Source organism: Phlebotomus argentipes, unplaced genomic scaffold (assembly GCF_947086385.1).
Source record: "Phlebotomus argentipes unplaced genomic scaffold, Phlebotomus argentipes genome assembly contig_5, whole genome shotgun sequence".
NCBI lineage: Eukaryota > Metazoa > Arthropoda > Insecta > Diptera > Psychodidae > Phlebotomus > Phlebotomus argentipes.
Window position 1 is genome coordinate 12,268,799 of NW_026776165.1, and position 19,740 is coordinate 12,288,538.

Sequence of the window (19,740 nt, forward strand, 5' to 3'; positions counted from 1 at the left end):
GAGTTGAACATATTCGTCAGTTTGCATTATGAGTTAACTTTGAAAATTCTATTAAAAGAGTCTTCTAATGAGCTCCAATTATTCAAAATTAAAAACGCCAAACGAAGAGTTCTAACTGGGAAAACAAGCACTCAGCGAAAACACTCGGCCTCCATCTGTTTTCCTTCACTTTTCCGAGCGCCGACGTGAGGAAAATTCTCAAGATGATCTTGCATCTCGCGTCAGTTGATCGCCAGTCACGAGGGAGTGAAGTTGAGAGTCGTGATCACGAGTGATCAAGTGAGTGGCTTTAATTAGATACAAGTGCAAGTTTTCCGTGCTTTTCAGCCCTTCGCCGAGTGAGTTGATGTGAATGAGAAGGAGTCAGGAAGTCTCTCGATCGCCGTTCGAAGTGCGTGAAAAATGAGTCAGAAAGTGTGCAAATTTTTCCTCGCACGCAAAGAGCGCAAATCAATATGATATGCAGAGCGATGGGAAGGTGCCGTTTTTTTTTTTTGAGGGGAAAAAGCTTCTGGGCTTCGCGCGTGTTGGAAAAGAGATGAAAATTGGCCCAAAAATAGACGTGTGAGTAGAACTGAGGGGCATCCAAAGGGGAATCCATCACAATTTTCACTGCATTCCTCAGCATGTGCTTCACCACGAAAATACGTGGTTTGAAGACACAAAGAGGAATAAATAAAAATACAATGGAACATCATTTTCGTTGATCGTATGGCGTCTGTTTGGGGGCCTCTTCGCGTCTATTCATAGAGTTTATTGCATGAGATGAAAAAGCGGAAAATTCTCTCTCATCCTCTCATGTCGCTTGTTGGGGAGAAATCTTAGGCGTATCGCTCGTTTTTTCCGCGACAAATTTATCGGGGAATTTTCTTTTTTCTCGCCCCCTTGTCAAAAATCCGCGTGCGTGAAATGTACCCAAAAATACCATTTGGACATATGAAAAAAAATACTGCGCCATCGAGTGGAAAACTTTTGCCATCATTTCAATTTGCACGCCCAATCGAAAAAATCCCCACCCACAATCGTGCGGAATCCTCAATGAAAGCCCAGTATTTGGAAGTGAATGGAGATTGTAAATCACAAGGAAGTAATACATTTTCACGGTGAAATCATCACTGTTGCGGCGGAGGAAAAAATTCGCGATCAAGTGTATTTAAAACACTTATTTATAGACTTCCCGAAAAAAAAAACTATTTTCACGATCACGAAGAGTGTCTTTCCGCACTCTCAAAAAATTCTATTTTCTCGCGTGCGCGCCAGGAAATCCACTGTAAAAATACACATCATCGATTTCATGAAATTTCGCGGACTTTTCCCAATAGTGAAAGTGTGCTCGAAACCATAAATCAGTGGGTGTAAATTAATCCTCTTAAGCTCCTCTCAATATAAAAACGAAGTTAATGGCTTTTTATCACATCGATAGCGTCGTGAATGCATTTGAAGGTCTCACGTTGAAGGTCGTTCGTTGGTTTTCACGCAGCGAAAGGCCACCGAAATTATTTGCAAAAATTCTTTCAAACTGATCCCATTGAGAGTGCGCAGTGTTTTTCAGTGCCGCGGAAGCGCTGCGCCTCATAGAAATGATCCCTCGAGGGGCGGCTGAGTAATCGAATAAGCTGACCAAAGTGGTGGAAAAGAGCATCGAAAGCGGTGATGAATCATTGCATAATTGTATGACAAAATAGCTTGGAATTGCAGAAATTTCATTAAAATCTCGGTTAATATTTAATAAAGCCAGCCAAAAGAGTCTGCCAAATAGCTGACAAAGGAACTTTAATTCATTCACAAATGCGCATAAAATTTACTACAGCATGCAAAACTCCTCTATCACAACAGTTTATTGAAATTCCTCAAAAATGACTAAGATCTGAAACAGTTTCAATTAAAATTTATATGCAATTTGCAAGGAGCAGATATTATGGTCGGAAACTGTGAATATTTCACTTTTTCTTGGCAGAGTTGAGCATAGAAATACAGACAGAAATCTAAATATTTGAAGAGTCTAAACTTCTTAAGATGACAAAAACCTGGATTAGATTCAAGAAACAGTTAAAGGAGTCGAAAAAGTGATGGAAAATGCCTCGAGAGGCGTTTGGAAGTGTCTGAAGTGTTTAAGCTTCTGCACAGAAAGTAATTTTCCTCGCTTATGCGCCCCTTGAGCTGTCGAATAGGGAAGAATTGCACAAGCGGAGAGGGTGAGAGTGAAATCACGAGAATTACTTGCATTTTCTCCATTTCGACGTCTATTTTCGACCATGACGTCGATGGTGGGCAATGAAGAGCAGCGCAAAAGCATATAATGAGGCCCGTATAACTTGTTAGCCGAATAGATATTCGATAAAGGTTTGATTCATTGATGCCCATAATTGATTTGCTGACCTTATCAATGCTGAGGCTCATTTCGTATCACTTTTTTCTGCGATATTTTACCTGAAGCTTTATCTTATCAGCTGTGGGTGAAAGAATTATGGATGTGGAAAAGACTGGCAAATCTGGCATCATTTCACCACCGAACGTGTGATCGAGTGATTTCCACAAAGTGTCCATCCCAAGAATCATCATCATTTCTCATCTCTTTGCATGTCGAACAGCGAGACAGCGGCAGAATGTCAGCTCCAAAGCTAAATTGTGGGTGTTGCGTGGTGAACGGAGACTGAGAAAAAAGGAGGTGTTTGGAAAAGCAGCCAAAAGCGAGATTACAACACCCGCATATTTGGATCAAGTGCCTTGAATATTAGGGATAACAGAGACACTGTGCAGACACACAAATCAATTGGATTATATTGTTGGTGATATTTAATCCGGTGTGCGCGAATCAAGTGAAAACCAACACGAAGGTGGAAAAGTTGCAATCCGACGATAAATTAAAAAGCCTCTCTTTTTTCACCCAGAGACTAAAGTGTGAACCAGAGTGTTGATAAAATAGAAATAAGCTCTGCTGCCTGCGAAAATGATCCACATTGATGAATCAGATCCGGTTGGCGGTAAGTGAATTGCAAATATTTAGAAATTGTCGGTCCACGCGAATTGGCGTCAATGAACGCCCCTGTGGCGAAAGGCCCTCGAAAAGTCGGCTCTTCACGTGGAGAAACCTCGAGATCGCGCGAAAATCCACTTGTTTCCTCTCAATCTTCCTCATGCACACGAACTTCCAAGGCGCACATCATGAGAATGGCAAGCAAATTGACTTTAGCCATTTGGTCAGGTGCCAAGAGTGACTGAAAGCAAACCTCCTGTAAGTTCTGTTGTTCAACTGTTGAGCACTTTTCACATGTTTTCCCCACTCTCTCTTCACTCTTGACTGTTCGCCAAGCGCGAAAACATCCGCCAACAGTGAGAAGAGCACGCTTAGAAACTTCCAGGGAGGAAAATTGATATGGTTGAGAGAAAATCAGTCGTAAAATATTTAGCTAGATTGTTTGTTTTTCCTCCCTCGTGAGCGCGTGTGTGGCGGAAGTTTTCAACTCTTTGCCACACTGAATTTTGCCTCCCTCATGACAAACAAGTTCATTCACCAGAGCGCCAAAAAAGACACAACAATTGCTGCATTGCATAACAAGTGGATGAGAAAGTTCTCTCCGTGTTTTTCTCGGCACAAAAAGGTGACATTGACTTTCACCGCAAAGCACATACATTTCAATCACGAGGGAGTCGAAAGATGCTCGACACATAAGTATAGAGAAATATTATTAGGAATTCCGTGCAACACGGAAAATTCATTAAAATTTTCATTCTGCTATATTGCATTTTGAAAGTCATTTGTAATTCCGTTGGTTTTAGCGTGGGGAGGAAAATTGAAAACGTTCCGGAGGTTCAGAATGTCCACAGTGAAAACAAGAGCATTGAGAAAGGGGCGTAAATACTGTGCAAATATTGATTTAATCGCTCTTTAAAACCTTTAAGAGCTTCACTGAACATCCAAATCAAACAAGAGAAGAGCTTTCAAAGCCGTCACTTCCTGTACTTGGCCAAAGGAATTAATAAGCAATTAACATTCCAATGTCTTTAGGGTAAATTCTGCATTATATGGTAGCGATTGCTCCTATTATGCTCTCCCAATAGTCTCCGGACTAATCCCTATCATATTAGCAGTCTGGTTTTCATACTGTATTTTCTTCAAATAATTAAAACGAATTCCAAATCTCGTTCTATAGCTTGAACTACACGGTTAATTGCCCACAAATGCCACAAACCTCTTCTATTGGTTGAAATAATCGTAAATTCATACCTATAAAATATTTTAGATGCAAAGCAACGCATCCAAGTATTCAGTGAAACTTTAACTCTTTCTTTAACTATCGTTCTAATGGTTCTGTTGGTATTTTGGCGGAAAAACATACATTTCACACTTACGAATCAATGAATTTGTCCTCAATCGCCAAGATATTTAGCCACTGACTTGTTGGAAAAATTGCATTTTCCTCATTGTTTCCAAATTCTCACTTTTTGTTGCGCTTTCTAATAACACACTTGACAACTCTCAGGTTAAAATGAAATTTTTCCCAATTGGACAATAAAAAGTACACTTTGTAGTTCAAAAAGAATGCTTCGTGTTAATCAAATGTTACTCTCTGCATATTGCACAAATAAGAACGATGAAATAAATTAAAACACCTTTTTCGAGTGGTCAAGAGATGATTAAGATCGGGCAAAATATGTAATTTTGATAACACATTCAAAATACCTGCCGAAAGATGACTTTGTAGACCTCATTTGTGTTGATGGAGTGAAGCAGATGCTCTTCATCAAGTGGAAAATTTATATTTATGAACAAGTCAAAGAAGTTTTGTTAGTCAAAATTCAGAACAAACCGAAAAGCAAGAACATGTTTTTCTGGCGCTTCCGTTCATCCAAATTTCGAAATATACTCACTTTTTGGCTAAACAAATAATCACACACATTTCTCTCTCTCTCTCTGAAAATATAAAATTTATGAATAGCCATCTTAACCACCCCAAAATTCACGAGGATTCCTCCGCGCGCGAGTTTATCACCAAATTTCACTAATTGCCCATAAAATACCCAGTGAGAGACACAGAAACAATTATCTCTGTTTTGCTCTCAGCCGAAAATCTTTTCCCATCTTCATGTTTATATCGCTTAAATGTCAATTTAGATATTTTAACAAATATCGGGGTCATGAGCACTTCATTCATTCTCAACCCACCCAAACTTCTGATTCATCTCACATTGAGGCGGTATTTTTAGTCCGCAAGAAGCAGAGAGTCAGAAATCATCGCAATTCATCATTACATGTGAAATGTTGTGAAGTGTCTTTATGGTTTTCTCCATTTGCGAAATTTTCCACTAATGAGTTAAATCAAATTTGAGCAAAAGTCTCGTGGGAAAATCTCAATTTGCAGCTATGAAGTGTCGCGGCGCTTGCATTTTTGTCGGCGGGATTTTCCTCAATGAAAATCGAACATTTGGGCGGCATTAAGAGGTATTCGAGCCTATAAATAATATCTCACAATGTACTTATGTCGAGTCATTCGTTTTTAATTGAGTCCCAGTGGAGAATTTGACTGTTTGCCAGGAAAATCACCAAATTCTGCCACATATTGAAGCTACTTCGTCAGACTGAAATTGATGATTCCGCCCAAGGAGGGTAAAATGGAGTAAATGGTGTACTTTTTTTTCCTCCTCTCAAGTGGATGAAATTTCATCGTGAGATTCTCGACGAGTTGAAGATGTTTCGCAGTTATTTAGGTCGTGGCCACTTGATAAAGTTCGCCTCCCTCTTGAGGCATTTTGTGAGGCACTTCACGAGTGCACAGCATTGAGAAAGCAGAGAATTCTCACCCTTGGGCGCTCAGTGCGGAAGAGGAAACTCCCCAAGACAGCGCGCGCGGGAAATCCCTCGAGAGTGAAATACACGCCAAACATCACCATGAACTATCGACATTGAGTCGCACCAACTCAAGTTCAGCAAACAAACGACGCCGACCGATTTAGGAGCATCGCGAGACCACCTCAATCTCAGCCGAAACGCGTGCACGGGCTATTTCGGGTCTGCGCTCCCTTACAAGAGACTGAGAGAGTGAGGGAAACATGTGAATTTCCACACGCGGACACTCGAAATTCCCTCGCGTTAATTATTTCGTAAATTTCCTCATTTTCTCAGCTATTTCTGACCAATAAAGTCTCGCGCTGAGGCACACAACTTGGAATGTTGTGATTTTTTCTTCTTTTTTTTGCCTCTCCTCGAGCGCATCAGCATTTTGGCATTCCACGCGCTCGAGAAAAAGCGAAAGAACTTCGGGAAAAGCATCAGAAGAGCCCTTCCTCAAGTGTATTCTTTTGAATATTCGCAGAGAAACTAGGAAAAGTTTCACAGAGATCTCAAGGAGAACATTTCTCTAGTTTCAATGGTTTGAATATGGCAAAGGTTCTCTCGCTCTCCTTGACCATCTTCCGGAATCTTAAGTTGATGTACCACAGAGTGTGGCAGATGAAGTGTCAGAGTCAGAAAAATTGCAACATATTTCCACAATTTGATTTTCTTGTGGCTTCAATGTTGCGTTAGGAAGAAAAATATTTTTGGAAAATCAACAAATTCACGAGAATTTCTGTGCCAATTCTACAAATTTACCGCTTCATTACGATTATCTGAGTCACCAAAAAGAATGTAGCTTATTTATGCACAGTGGCTTCAATTTAAATAGTAACACCGCAATATTCCGATTATCTAGACAAGTTTAGAGTCGAATCAAGTAAAGCTATTGAAAGCCTTTCACATTAGCAGTAATTGCTTATTCACGACACGTTTGCCAAACAAACCTGAACCAGAATTGGTTGATAGTTTGTGTCCAAGACTAAACTTCCTGAATTTCATTGCAATCTCAAGAAATCATCGCTTTATCTTTGCAGAGCTCGAGCCGAGCTTCCCCACGCGTGATGTCACCATCAGACGCGGCGCCGATGCCAAGGAATACTACGAGATGATCAAAGAAATTGGCAGGTGAGTGCAGATGTGCAAAAACTTTGTCACTCCCGCGCGTGACTTTTCACTGCATTTCCCCTAGAAAACCCCTAAAAAGAAGTCTGTAAGTTTTTTTTACAATGGAAACTTCAGTCTCAACTTTAGTGGTTGAGTTTTATTCGTGATGGGATTGCAAAGTCCACATGAGCGATGTTTGAAGAAATTGGGATAATAGCCTCATATTTTATCAGTGGAAGATATTTCCTGCTCGTGATTTAACACCGCTTAATGTGGGGTGACATAAAAATTTGATAAATAAATTTCTCACACACCGCATAAAATCATCATTCGCATGTTAACACCCTATAAAAGTGTCACATTTTTGCGTGTGGCGAGAAGTGCGAAAATGCGTGGAATGCATGCCAAATTCACGAGACAAATTGGGGTTCAAGTGCTAATTGAATCATAAATTGTTGAAAAATTTTCACGCGGAAATTTATCTATCAGCATCACAATTTCTAAAATGGCACTCTTTTTTTCTGCACACACGCAACTTTCTTTGCAGAGGCAAATTCGGCACAGTGTACAAATGTCGTGAGAAGTCGACAGGATTGGAAATGGCGGGAAAGTTCGTGCCAATCCCAAAGCGCGAGGACCGTCGAAATGTGGAACGTGAGGTGGAAATTATGAATTCACTGCATCATCCCAGGATTATTCAACTGTACGATGCCTTCGAGTTTGGCAAAATGATGTGTGTCGTCCTAGAGTTGTAAGTTTGCCCCGTTTACGCTAACCTCACCCTCGACAACCATTAAACTGTATGGCAAATAAATATTGTCTGGACGGAAAAGTTCCACGGATTAACTTGTGACCGGAAAGTTGTGCTGAAATCCTACTGAAATATTTCACACACTCAGCCAAAGTTCAATGGGAGGATTTAGGGTCCTTTTGTGCATTCAATATTCATAAAATATGCCGCTGCCTGTAAAATATCTCTTCCATATAAACAAGTCAATTTGTCTATAAACTCAATGCATTTCGCATAACTTCATGCCAAAGATCCGAAAATTTTCCCTTGTATTTTCCTACCTTGCAAATATATTACATTGAGGATGAGATGCGTGATACTGTAAAGAAGAAAAAAACTATCACGTTCAACCCTTAAATAAAATATGTCTCACACCTTCAGCATTGGAGGAAGCAACTTTTTATGGGGCCCTCATAAAATTGCTCCCTCGACTATGTGACCCACCCTCAAATCCCGGATGGTTACCTGAGGATTTGTGGAAGACGAGGGGTTATTGAGTCTCATGATGGATTAATTAGTCTGACGAATTCTTTATGTCTCCCCACAGAATCGAGGGTGGAGAATTGTTTGAGCGTGTCATCGATGATGACTTTATCCTCACAGAGAAAGCGTGTGTTGTCTTTGTGCGGCAACTTTGCGAAGCGATGGAGTTTGTGCACAGGAAGAATATCCTACATCTAGATCTCAAGCCTGAGAACATCATGTGTCTGACTAGAGAGGGAAATCGCATTAAAATCATCGATTTCGGCCTGGCCAGAAAATTTGATCCAAACAAGAAGCTTCAAGTAAGTCCTAGTTTCCCACGCTTTCCTATAAACTGAGCCTAATCTAACCTAATTGTCATGACCTTACCTTCAATCCAGGTTCTCTTCGGAACACCCGAGTTTGTTGCTCCTGAAGTTGTCAACTTTGACTCAATCTCCTTTGGAACGGATATGTGGAGTGTTGGCGTGATTTGTTACGTCTTGTAGGTATCCTTAAACCCCAACAGCCATCCTTGTTCTAACCCTAGACTTCTCTAGACTCTCAGGACTCTCGCCCTTCATGGGTGAAACTGACATCGAGACAATGGCAAATGTGACCATCTCAAAGTATGATTTTGATGATGAAGCTTTCCGGGACGTAAGCTCAGAAGCCATTGATTTCATCTCACAGCTCTTAGTCAAGGACGCAACAGTTAGGATGACTGCGTCTGAGTGCCTGGAACACATGTGGCTAAAGAAGCGTCCGCCCCGTCCGAGTCTCGCACCAAAACCTGTTGCTGTGCCCCCGCCAAAGTTCATCAAGGAACCTAGTCCTGTTCTCAACGGCAAGATCCAAGTAAGGATGCGTTTCTCATGTATACTAAGTTAGTCAGTCAGCACTTGTGTGTTCAGTTGCAGCCTGAGAAACTCGATACAACCAAGGACAACCTCAAAACCTTCGTTGAAAGATGGGGAGAGCATCCAAATAGTCCCTATATCTTCGATACGGACACTCAGTTCATCGCACCCTTGTCCGAGGATTCAGGATCCATGTCGACTCAGCCGATCAACGATGGGAACCTATCTTCTCGAGGTAGATTTACGCGTTAACAACACATATAAATTGCTGAAAAATTTATTACTTTCTATTTCTAGGCTGCTCACCATCGCCTTGTGGCTCAGTGAGCAGTTCACAGGACATTGAGGATACAGAAAATGAACTCAAGGACCTGGAGAAGCTCAGTCCTGAGCTTGTGAATGGAGACGAACACTGGTCTGAGTCACCTAAGCCGACAAATAAAATGTTTAGGGAATACTTGCAATGCTTCGAACGCAGGAATTCAGACAGCAATTTTGTACTGAAGCACAGCAACAGCATGGAGAAGATCAACCTGGCAGATGAGATCAAAAAGCTATCAGATCGTCTTCTTATGCTGTCCGCCATGCCAGCCGACAAGGACGTGGAGAAACCAAAAGATAAGGAAAAACCGGAAGTGAAAGAGAAGCCAAAAGATAAGGAGAAACCAAAAACAATGCCAAAACCCAGTGCGGACAAGTCACCAAAGATGACGCCAAAGAAGAAGCCTGAAATTCCAGACAAGAAGACCAAAACGAATCTCTTAGACACCTTCAACAAGTCAATAAATCAGGCGAACAGCGAAAGAAGTGAAGTCATCAGCAAAACATCCCAGTTCTCGCGATCGAGAAGTGTTGTGGGCAATAGTTTGATAAGCAGTATCACAGAATCCCTCTCTAGACACACTAAGACATCCGTTAGCATCACCAAAGAGGCCAAGATCAACGGATTCTCAGAGAGACTGACCAAGACCATCGAGGAGACGCCAAAAGTTACCACGACAGAGAAGATAATGACCCAGAAGTCTGCACCCATAGGTGTGCCCTGGGCCGCGGGCAACAGAAGAACAAAGTTCCGCATGACACAACTCAGTCGGGACGTTCCGCTGGGATCTCCGCACCAACACCAGCCAATCTACATCGAGGAGGCGGCGAATACCACCAAAGACTGCCTCCTGCACCTCCTGGAGAAGTACAGCGGTGTGAGCGAGAGTAGAGCGCCCACAATGTCCACCCTGGGGCGCCATCAGAGCTTCTCTTGCGCCTGGGGTGTGGAGGAGGACCTGGAGCAGCGCTCCATGAACTCCATCAACGCCTTCTTCCAGCGACACGCCACACACGTGGGCAAGTCCTCCGTGAAGCAGATGCAGGCGGCCATCGAGGGCAAGGGAAAGCTCTAAAAAGCTCGATGCGGCACTCCATTAAAATGTATTCTAGCGCCATTTGTAAATACAGGAATTTAAGTTTTGAATAAAGTGAAAAGAAGGAACTTCAGTCGCCTCTCCTGTGCTTGACAATCACGGACTTACCCTTGTCCTGCTTCACGCGGTAGAAGCTGCAAGAGAAGGAAAGTTGTCAATAAATCTTATCAGTTTAGCTGAATTCTTTCGGGATTCCCAGGCAATACTCACTAGTCGAAGTTCCTGAGAGATTGAAGGAATGTCTCATCGTGCGTGATGATGATCAGCATGAAGTTGGACTGCATCTCACGCTTGTCCACGAGTCGGCTGAGCGCTTCGCCCAGGGACTCCACATTGGCGTAATCCAGATTCGTGGTGGGTTCGTCCAAGGCCAGGACGTTGCAGTTGAGACTGAATGTCTCTGCCAGGGCGATCCGGATGATGATGGAGGCCAGCACGCGCTGGCCAGCACTGCAGCGCCCTCTCATGTCGATCTCCACGCCGTTCTTCACCTGCACCACGCGATAGTTGTACGATCGCCTGCGATCCGATCCGGTGAGGGCGGATTCGTCCGTCTTGATCTGAATGAAGTCGATATCGTGGCCACGGTAGATCTCCATCCACAGATCCTTGATCAGCATGTTGATGCGCACCATCTTCTCCGAGTGGTACTTGATCAGTGCCCACTCCACGGCCATCCGGTACTGGTTCAGGTCGTTCACCGTCTTCTTCAACACAACAAGCTCGTACATCGCCGATCGATGGTTCTTCACGGCATCCTTGTACCGCGGCTCACTCAACTCCTTGTCCAGCCGCTCAATTTGACCCTCGAGCTCCGACTTCTGGCCCACAAACTTGCTGCTCTCCTGCACGATCTTCTCCTGCTTCATCTGAAGATCTCTCTTCTCCCTCGCCATGTTCTTGATATTTAGCCCGCCAATATCACTCTTCATCTCCGCATAGCGCTTCTCAAGCTCCTCCTCATCTCTCTGCAGTCGCTTCAGCTCACGATTATCCAGCAACTGTCTCTTGTCCACATCCTGCACCGCAATCGCCGTCTTCGTCTCATCCACTTGCTTTTGCAGCTCATCTAAATCCTTCTGAATAATGGCCAGCCTCTTCTCCGACTCACTCTTCCCGCGCTGCAGTTGCTCCAACTTCTGCTGCAGATTCTCTCGCTTAATCTCCCTCAGGGCGCGCGATTGTGTAGCAATCTCAGCCTTGATCCTCTTCATCGTGTCCAGAATCTCCTTCTCCTTCGCCAGCAATTCTCTGTTCTTCGCCTTGAGACGCTGTCTGGCCTCATTCTTCACCTCCATGTCACGATTCAGCGGCACCAGGCGACTCTTCGCCTCGCCAATCTCCTCGCCAAGCTGCTCCACTTGCGTCCGCAACTCCTCAATGCGCGTCCGGAGCTGCGACAGCGCCTGCACACCCTTCTGCAGATCTATTTGTCTGCGCTCCAGACGATTCGACGTCTCCCTGAGACCATTCACCTGCTCCTTGTGCTCCAGTAGCACGGATTCCTTGCTCTCCAGCAGCTTGCGAGTCTCCTTCAACTCCGCAGACAGTGCAGACTTCTCCAGTTGAGCATCTTCCATGTCCCACTTGGGCGTCCGCGAGGGCAGTTTCTCCTTGGCACACTCCAATTCGCTCTGCAGGCGACTCGTGAGGCGCATGACGTCGTCCAGAATGCTCATGTCACCCACTAAATTGCTGGCAACCTTCAGTTTCTCCTCAGGCTCCAGCAGGGTCATCTCCAGGTCCTCAATTGCAGTTATCACCTCACTCAGAGTCTGCACTGTGCTCTTCAGCGCCTCCTCTTTGCCCGGAATCTCCTGCCTGAGGCGCTCGAGCTTCTCTGTAACCGGCTTTAGAGCCATCAGAGCATCATACTTCTTCCTGAGCTGCTTCAGTTGGACATCAGTCTTGTCTGCCTTCTTCGGAATGCCCTGGATCTCCTCCTTGAGCTCAGAACTAAGATTCTCCACCTCGTCGGACTGCATGTCCTTGTGACACAGCGGACAGCACGGCGTCTCCTTCATCTTCTCAATGTAGATCTTGTACAGACTCTCCGATGACTTGAGGCTGCCGTGCTCCAGCTGACTCTTGTCAATCTGCTCCCGCAGGCGCTTCACAACTTCCTCATAAGGCGTGGTGTGGCACAGCTGATAAATCTCCTCTTCGCTTGCAGTCAATTCCGCTTGGAGACGCTTCAGCTCTTCCATTTGACTCTTCCTGTTGGCTTCCAATTGTGCCACGCGCTTTTGCTCGGTCAAGATCTTCGCATTGCTTTCCTGAATCTCACGTTGGAGTTTCTCTTGCACCTGTAAGTGAAAGAAGTCAGTGGAATTCAAGAGTCCAACAAGGAATAACGCGACATTTTACCTCCGTAACACTTCGGCGGAAGTTGCCAGTGATGCCTTGAGGGAAGAAATCCTTCAGAGCCTCCGCGTGCTTATTCCGGATGCGCTTCGCCTCCTGCTCGCGCTCCTCCAGCTGCTTCTCCTTTGCCGCAATGCCAGCCGCGCTGGAAGCAATTGTGCTGAGAAAGTGAATCTCCTCATCCAACTCATCGAAGCTCTTCTGCTTCCCACTCAAAGTGGCCTTGAGCTCATCAATCTCCCTCTTCGTCTCCTCCTCGTTGACTTTCTCCCTGAGATTCTCAAGATCCTTCGCCACTCTGGCAATCTCCACTTCCAGATCTTTCAGCTGCGCCTGAGAGCGCTCAACATCATCAATCTCCCGCTGAATCTTCTCTTGATCACTCCTCTTCTCCTGCATTTGGCGATTCTTGCCCTCAATCTCACTCTCCAGCTTCGCAATGCCACTCCTCAGATCATCGATGGCCTTCTGGGCGGCTTCCTCCGCCCGCTCGTGCTTCGAGTGCATCTCCTCAGTCGCCACACCCTTCGCATGGATCCCATCATCGATCTTGGGCAGAATCTCCTCCACCGCCTCATTGGAGTTCTCCAGATCCTGCGTCACGACGATTCTCAGCATTTCCGTCAGCTTCTTCGCATTCCTCGCCCTGTCGGCACTCAAATTCTGCTCCTGCGTGATCTTCTCCATCATGAGTCGACTGTTGATTTGAATCTGCGTGATGCCCTTCTTCAGTTCATCCTCCTCGCCACGCACGGACGCCCAGCGCGTCTCCAAATTCATCAGCTCATCTCTCTTCGCCTGCATTCGCCGATCAAAGTTCACAATCTCCACTTCGAGCACTTCCAGTCCACCCTCGAACTCCTCCTTGATATTCTTCGCCAGAGCCTCGCGGTGCTCCTTCTTGTTTTTCAGCTCCGTCTGCAGCTCCACCAGCTTTGAGTGCAACTTGCTGTACTCCATCTCGATCTTGAGAATCTTCTCCAGGCGCTCCTCTAGCGGCTGCTTCTCTCTCGCGCACTGCTCCAGACTCTCGGACAGCTTCCCGCCGCGCACCCTCAGCCTCTCCATGTCCTTCACCTTCGCCTCTGCGTCCAACTTATGACTCTCCAGCAGCCGCAGATCGCCAGTCTTCTTCGTGATGCGCTCGGTGTAGCTTTTGCGCATCTTGATGAACTTGTCAATCACCTTGTTGTACTGCGTGGTGTCGAAGATGGCGTCGAACTTCTCCTTCAATCGCTTCTGCTCATCCAGCGGCCAGCTCGAGTCCTCCTGATGGCAGAAGATCACATTGTTGAGAATCGCCTTGGAAACGCCCATTATGTCGCACATCTCAGCATTCATGTCCGCCACTCGCTTGCTGAGCGATCCCTTGCTCTGCCCAACTCCCGGACAGAAGATGTTCACGTCAACAGTCTCGAAACTGGTCTTGGTAACTCCTCGCGTTGTCTTCTGCGTGCACTTCATTGAACGCGTGACAATGTGCTTCGTTCCCTTGGTGTCGCGCACCTGAAAGACACCGCAGCGATTAGCAACACTCTCTGAGCCTCCTCTGCAATCCTCACCTGGAGCTTCACTTGACCCAGACACTCGGAATAGTGGTCAATCTTGGGATCGTGCACAAAGCCGGCTCCTCTATCCGATCCGGGAGGCATTTCTCCGGTCAGGGCGTACTTCAGACACTCTATAATCGTTGTCTTGCCACTCCCATTCACCCCCACGATGAGAGACAGCGGCGAGGTGAAGCTGATCTCTTGTTCATCGCCCTTGTGGGGCCCAAAACTGCGGATTCCCTGAATGAGGAGTTTGTCGATAGTCGACATTTTGGACGTAATTTACAATCTGTTGAGGGAAGATTCAATGGATAAACAGGTCTGAGTATCTCATCTTCAATCTCTAATAGAGTTTCTCAAGAAATAATCTGTATTTACCAGGATTTTCAACAAATTTGAGACCACCTTTCTTCACACTAATGACAATCTCGACGGTTTTTAAGGTTATGTTGAGCTTCCCGCGTGAATTTCGCCATATGCTACAAAGCCACGAAAAGCATATGCTGCATCCATATGAATATCGAAAGAAATTCAGTGGATTTGAGGAAAATACGGAAAACCGGAAAAATCGAGCAATTCTAAACTGTTTCACAGGTTTTTCTTCCTGCTAAAGCCCAGGAGAAAGGAAAGGTTTTCAGCAATTCTTCTTCATAATTCCTACTCTTTTGTAATTCATCAAAGAAATACGCTAAAGTAAAATCATAAGAAAACTATTTTGCTTAAGAATTTTATTGAATTTCCGCAGTTTTTGTACAAGTACAAATGAAAAATTCCTCCTTTACTCACTCCTACCACAAACAATACCATAAGCTGAGTCCACAAGCGCTTTTCCTTACAATCTATTTACAAAATGGCACGCGATAAAACGCAGAAGTCAATTTTCCGAATTGAAATTCACCAAGAAAATCCTCATTACAAACGTCCAGGAATCCATCCTGGGCAACCTCTTGCTCTCACAATCAGAGCGAGAAGACACCGGGAAGTCTTCCTGAGACAGAAAAGCATTATGTCTCTAAGTAATGAAAGTGTTTCACTCTCTTCTTATCGCCTAAAATCTCCTTAAATCCTAATTCGCAATCATTTTCGTTAAGATAATCTATTGCACATTCACTGTTCTGTGACTATTGTTAAATTAACGAAAATAATAGCCATTCGCCGTACAAATCCTAACAATTATAACTCTCTCGACTCTAATTCCGTTGGCCAGGAAGTCCTCCAGCACGCGCAGTCTATCGAAAGGTGTGCAGGAAGTTCACGGAAAAAAGCCACCCAAGAAATCACATTTAAAATAATTTCTAAATTTTATGCCTTAAAAATTATTTACAATTTAAGAATATTGAGTGGCAAATGATGAGCTTCCTGTTCAGCTCTCTCTCTCTCCCTGAAGTCTGACTTCCTGGTCAGCAGATCACAAAGAAATGTTTTCTTAGTCCACAAGCTAGAAAGATTTATAAAATAAGAGAAATCTTGCATCGCGCGTCTCTTCTTCACTGCGACAAGTTGTTGAAGCGCATTCGCTTCGCCGCACTTCCGGACGCCGTTGTGGCCTTCTTCACGGGCGTCGGCGCCAATCTCTTGCGCTCCTTCAGGAATTCTGCAATGGAGAAACAGGAGAGATAAGATCAGCCATCTGTCGTCTGACGCACACACGTCGCCGAAATGCGGGGGTGAAAACACAACTCAGGAATACGAAATGAGCGTCGCGCAATTTGCATTTAAACCGTCCGCGCGCGGCCCTCATAATCAACCGCAATCATCACGAGACGAACATCTGTGTGACTTATGGCGATGCCAGATGATTCACTGATTGTCACGGAATCTCCCTTCTTCACGGCGCACGAGGCAAAATCCAGAGGGTGCGATTTTTGAGCTTCACGAGGCATGAAATTTATGCACGCTATGCAGCGAAAGATGGGCTAACGCGATAGCGTTTATTCATAAGAAGCGCAGCAGAATCTGTTCTTAAAGCTCCAAGATTGAGTTACAGAGTCAGTGGAGGACTTGTCCTGCTAATTCTCGCAAAAATGCGAGAGAAACACTGAATAGATTCATTCTTTGAATTCTTTTTAAGGAAAATACTTCAAATTCCCAACTTTCTTCATTAAATTGCGACCAGACACCAAATAAAACCCTTCGAGACATTTTTCTTTTTCTGCCCAGCATCATAATTACTCATTTTCATAATTGTCACGCACTTCTTCCGACTCACTTTCACATTAAATGCCTGAATGCCTTGAATGCCAATATTTCTTTATCTCATTGAGACAAAAAAAACCCTTGTAAATTTGCATTAAGACGATTTACTTACAAAAAGTCTCATGAGTGCTTGAAGGTATTCCTCGAATTGTCCTTTAGGTAGATTTAGACGATTCAAATTTCTTATAAGCATAAACAAATCTTATCGGAATCTCGCTTAAACATCAACATCTCAGCGACTTTCTGTGTACAAAACAGACCACAAAATGCGACTCTTCAATTAATTGCACTGCCGCGCTTTGACTTAATGCTTCAGCAGAAAAGAATGCTAATCGCAGAAATCCACTTCCAATGCCAAGTTCATTGTTTCCTCACGCGCGCGTCTTTTCGCCCTCATTCTGGCATTCAAACACCTCCAATTTATGCACCCCTCAAGACGCCCGCGTGCCGCAGAGCGTGAAAAAACCGTTGCGCCGGGATTGCATCGTGCCTTACCTGTAATCTTGGGCTGCCTGGTGGCCTTGTCCTTCTTCAGGCACCTGGAAGTCGAGCAGGCGGGCGTCATCTCTGGCTGGCGGTGCTCATTGTGCGCCCGCGAGTCCATCAGCTCCTGATCCGGGCTCACATCCTCGCTGTCCGACGCGTCTGAGCAGGTTGGGATCTCGCGACAGTGCGCCGCCCGGCTGAGGGTGTACATCTGGGGCATCACGGCCGGCGGCACGCGCTTCCACACGAACTGGCCGTGATCCTGCACAGGTTCTCCGCGCGAGAAGTCGAAGCCCCATCGCTTGGTGGCCTCTCGCTGGCTCTTGGTCAGCTCGCGCTGGATGAAACTGCGCCGGAAGGGAGGAAAAGGGGACATTTAGCAGGGAAATAACTCCAGGAAAATCATCTCTAGACTCACATTTTGGCATCCTCCTGATTCACCGGTCCAAACAGGTCCTTCTTGATCCTGTCCAGGACGGACTTTTTGGGCAACTGTCGCCCCATCGGCGAGTGCAACTTCGACAGTGGCTTGATCACAGACGGCGTCAGAACGCGTACATTCATCCTTGTTCACTTCCTGACCGACGAAAACCGTCCAAAATACACGAAATTTCACGGAAAAGTGTCCTTCTCACACAGCAAGTCTCTTCCTCAGTCACCAAAAGACCTCTTCGTGTCCCCCTGAAACACCCTTATCACATCCACTGGTACAGATCAGCGCAGAATCTCCGGACACTCCTTCGAGCTCAGTTGTGAGGTTATGTCCATTCCACAGGCAATCAAAATAGTCATAATTCCCGGAAAATCTTCACCGCACGCGTAATTTTCCACAATTTCACAGATCACGTCCCCAAATTCAATTTCCTGCTCTCTCCCTGCACTCCTGGCCAGAGATTTCCACAGAAATTCGACGAGTTTCTGGGGAAAATAACACCGTGACGTCACAGTCGCAGAAGCAGATATTTCACACAAATACCGTGGAAATGCAGCACTTTTCCACCATGCAGAGAGGCGAGAGGCACTTCTTGATGGCAATTTCGCGTGAAAAGGCGTCAAAATAATGCACAAAAGCGAGTTTAGCAGCGATCAAAATGCAGAACGACGCGATTCTCACGACAGTTGCAATGCTACTGAAGATTGAGCTTCGAAAAAACGAAAAGTTATCGGACGGGCGAGTTTACTGCGATGACGCGCTCTCCGAGGGGCGGCCGCTGCGGAATCGCGCGGGAAAAGCCGGTGGCATTGCGCAATGCCGGAGCTGGTGAGGTTCGAGAGAAACCAAGAGAAACTCCCAAAAATCAGCAAAAGTACGAAAGAAAATGAGAAGAAATGAGAAGGTGTGCTCAGAAAGGGGGTCTTAAGGTGTCAATCTACTATGTAATGTGAAAGTTTATGTGTTTTAAGCGTTTTAAAAAGGATTTCAGGAGGTTTTTGTCGTGATATCAAAAGGCGCGTAAAATCAAGCAAGATTTTAAAACGATTTCACTGGTCATCGGTTGAATTTAAGACATTTTACAAGGCATTATCTATTAGAATCCTGGTAGAATCTGCTAAGGCAACAATATAGAGATTTGCTTCACCGTTAAAACACAATTTTCAAAGAAAAATATCTCAGTCTATCAAAGATATTGACTTGACTTAACTTTCTGCATCAAATGTCTGCACAAGAGATATATTTTCATACAAACCACTTCTCTGCGGCTCACGGGAAGTGTTCTTCCCGCATTTCCTCGTGAATTTCCTGGCCAACCGTCGTGATCTGCACATTTTGTCACCACTGCGGGTGAGTTTTGGCGCCAATTTCACGGGCCGACGCGCGAATGCGGGCCGCTAAAGTGAATTCCCACGGCGCGAAAACCACAAGATTGTGGAAATTCTCACGCGACAGGTTGTCTTTCTCTCCCACTCGAAGTACCGAAGCGTGTCCTTCTGGCCACGGAAGACACCTTCGTGGGATTTCTCAGCACAGATAGCATCTCTCTATGACACTAATTGCGAATCTCAACGAACTTCTCTTCCTGTCTCTCAGGCTTTTACGGCCCATTATCGCGACATTGCGTTGGAAGATTCGTTACACTTTCGGCGGCGGTTTTCCACAGCGCGCAACTCTTTTTGTCGACAGAATGACGGATGATGATCAATCTGGGTCGATCATGAATAACACATCCTGATTGTCAACAGGATTTTGTGGTCAGAGGGGATGAATTAGTGATGCAATTAAGCCAATAGCGTGACTAATTGAGCAAGATTGAAGACTCTTCAGTCTTCCTAATTCTCACTGTGTGTTTGCAGTGAAATCCATCGCGATCTGTGGAGAAATGCAGCTGCTATTCATGCAATTCTATGTGGTCAAATAATCTCTCGATGAGCCACTAAATCATCGGAAATGGACAAGAAAACTGATAAATTTGCCTTTTGTGGCCAAAAATTGAGCCTCCAATGACGAGATGATCGATGTTTTCATCATTTGTTTATTTTTCTATCAAGAAACAAGGTCACTGGAGTGATCTTTTCCGTTATCCACGATCGCGAAATTCGCACAATGATCTCGCCAAGATCGGCCCGAAAGCAAGTGTTGTGTGTGAAAGACGGACCAAAAAGGAAAAGACAGAGAGCAAAAGTTGTAGCGTCTCCAAAAACAACGCCACGTGATCGCCAAAGCCGAATTCTGACC

The 19,740-nt window shown here is 45.0% G+C and overlaps 3 protein-coding genes across 4 annotated transcripts; 1 reads left to right on the top strand and 2 right to left on the bottom strand.

Moving 5' to 3' along the window:
* The first annotated feature begins 223 nt into the window (after nt 1–223).
* LOC132256411 (uncharacterized) lies at nt 224–10,543 on the top strand. 2 transcript variants are annotated; one of them, XM_059752821.1, is made up of 9 exons: nt 224–338; nt 2,592–2,984; nt 6,871–6,961; nt 7,488–7,691; nt 8,278–8,515; nt 8,594–8,697; nt 8,753–9,050; nt 9,107–9,287; nt 9,350–10,543. In XM_059752821.1, exons 2-9 carry the CDS (start codon nt 2,951–2,953, stop codon nt 10,447–10,449), a joined length of 2,250 nt encoding a protein of 749 aa, XP_059608804.1. In that variant the 5' UTR covers nt 224–338; nt 2,592–2,950; the 3' UTR covers nt 10,450–10,543. The 2 variants fall into 2 exon arrangements, with proteins under 2 accessions (XP_059608804.1, XP_059608803.1); XM_059752820.1 differs by lacking the exon at nt 224–338 and adding an exon at nt 386–564.
* Nucleotides 10,513–14,832, bottom strand: LOC132256413 (DNA repair protein RAD50). The gene is made up of 5 exons (XM_059752823.1): nt 14,763–14,832; nt 14,397–14,673; nt 12,838–14,340; nt 10,681–12,776; nt 10,513–10,604 (listed from the first exon to the last, which is right to left on the bottom strand). The coding sequence occupies exons 2-5, from the start codon at nt 14,652–14,654 to the stop codon at nt 10,541–10,543; spliced, it is 3,921 nt and encodes a 1,306-aa protein (XP_059608806.1). The 5' UTR covers nt 14,655–14,673; nt 14,763–14,832; the 3' UTR covers nt 10,513–10,540.
* A 271-nt stretch (nt 14,833–15,103) lies between these two features.
* On the bottom strand, nt 15,104–18,192 carry LOC132256412 (cyclin-dependent kinase inhibitor 1). The gene is made up of 4 exons (XM_059752822.1): nt 18,043–18,192; nt 17,485–17,984; nt 17,076–17,413; nt 15,104–15,978 (listed from the first exon to the last, which is right to left on the bottom strand). Exons 2-4 carry the CDS (start codon nt 17,628–17,630, stop codon nt 15,872–15,874), a joined length of 591 nt encoding a protein of 196 aa, XP_059608805.1. The 5' UTR covers nt 17,631–17,984; nt 18,043–18,192; the 3' UTR covers nt 15,104–15,871.
* Between the last annotated feature and the right edge of the window lie 1,548 nt (nt 18,193–19,740).

Bases quoted from the DNA above. Each gene is read 5' to 3' on its own strand.
- LOC132256411 (XM_059752821.1), top strand. From the start codon at position 2,951: ATGATCCACATTGATGAATCAGATCCGGTTGGCG. The intron at 2,985-6,870 runs GTAAGTGAATTG...TTATCTTTGCAG, and splicing joins TGAATCAGATCCGGTTGGCG to AGCTCGAGCCGAGCTTCCCC. The intron at 9,051-9,106 runs GTAAGGATGCGT...TTGTGTGTTCAG, and splicing joins TTCTCAACGGCAAGATCCAA to TTGCAGCCTGAGAAACTCGA.
- LOC132256413 (XM_059752823.1), bottom strand. From the start codon at position 14,654: ATGTCGACTATCGACAAACTCCTCATTCAGGGAATCCGCAGTTTTGGG. The intron at 14,341-14,396 runs GTGAGGATTGCA...GGTGTCTTTCAG, and splicing joins TGGGTCAAGTGAAGCTCCAG to GTGCGCGACACCAAGGGAAC. The intron at 10,605-10,680 runs GTGAGTATTGCC...CTTCTCTTGCAG, and splicing joins TCTCTCAGGAACTTCGACTA to CTTCTACCGCGTGAAGCAGG.
- LOC132256412 (XM_059752822.1), bottom strand. From the start codon at position 17,630: ATGAATGTACGCGTTCTGACGCCGTCTGTGATCAAGCCACTGTCGAAG. The intron at 17,414-17,484 runs GTGAGTCTAGAG...CTTCCGGCGCAG, and splicing joins AATCAGGAGGATGCCAAAAT to TTTCATCCAGCGCGAGCTGA. The intron at 15,979-17,075 runs GTAAGGCACGAT...TCTCCATTGCAG, and splicing joins CAGGCAGCCCAAGATTACAG to AATTCCTGAAGGAGCGCAAG.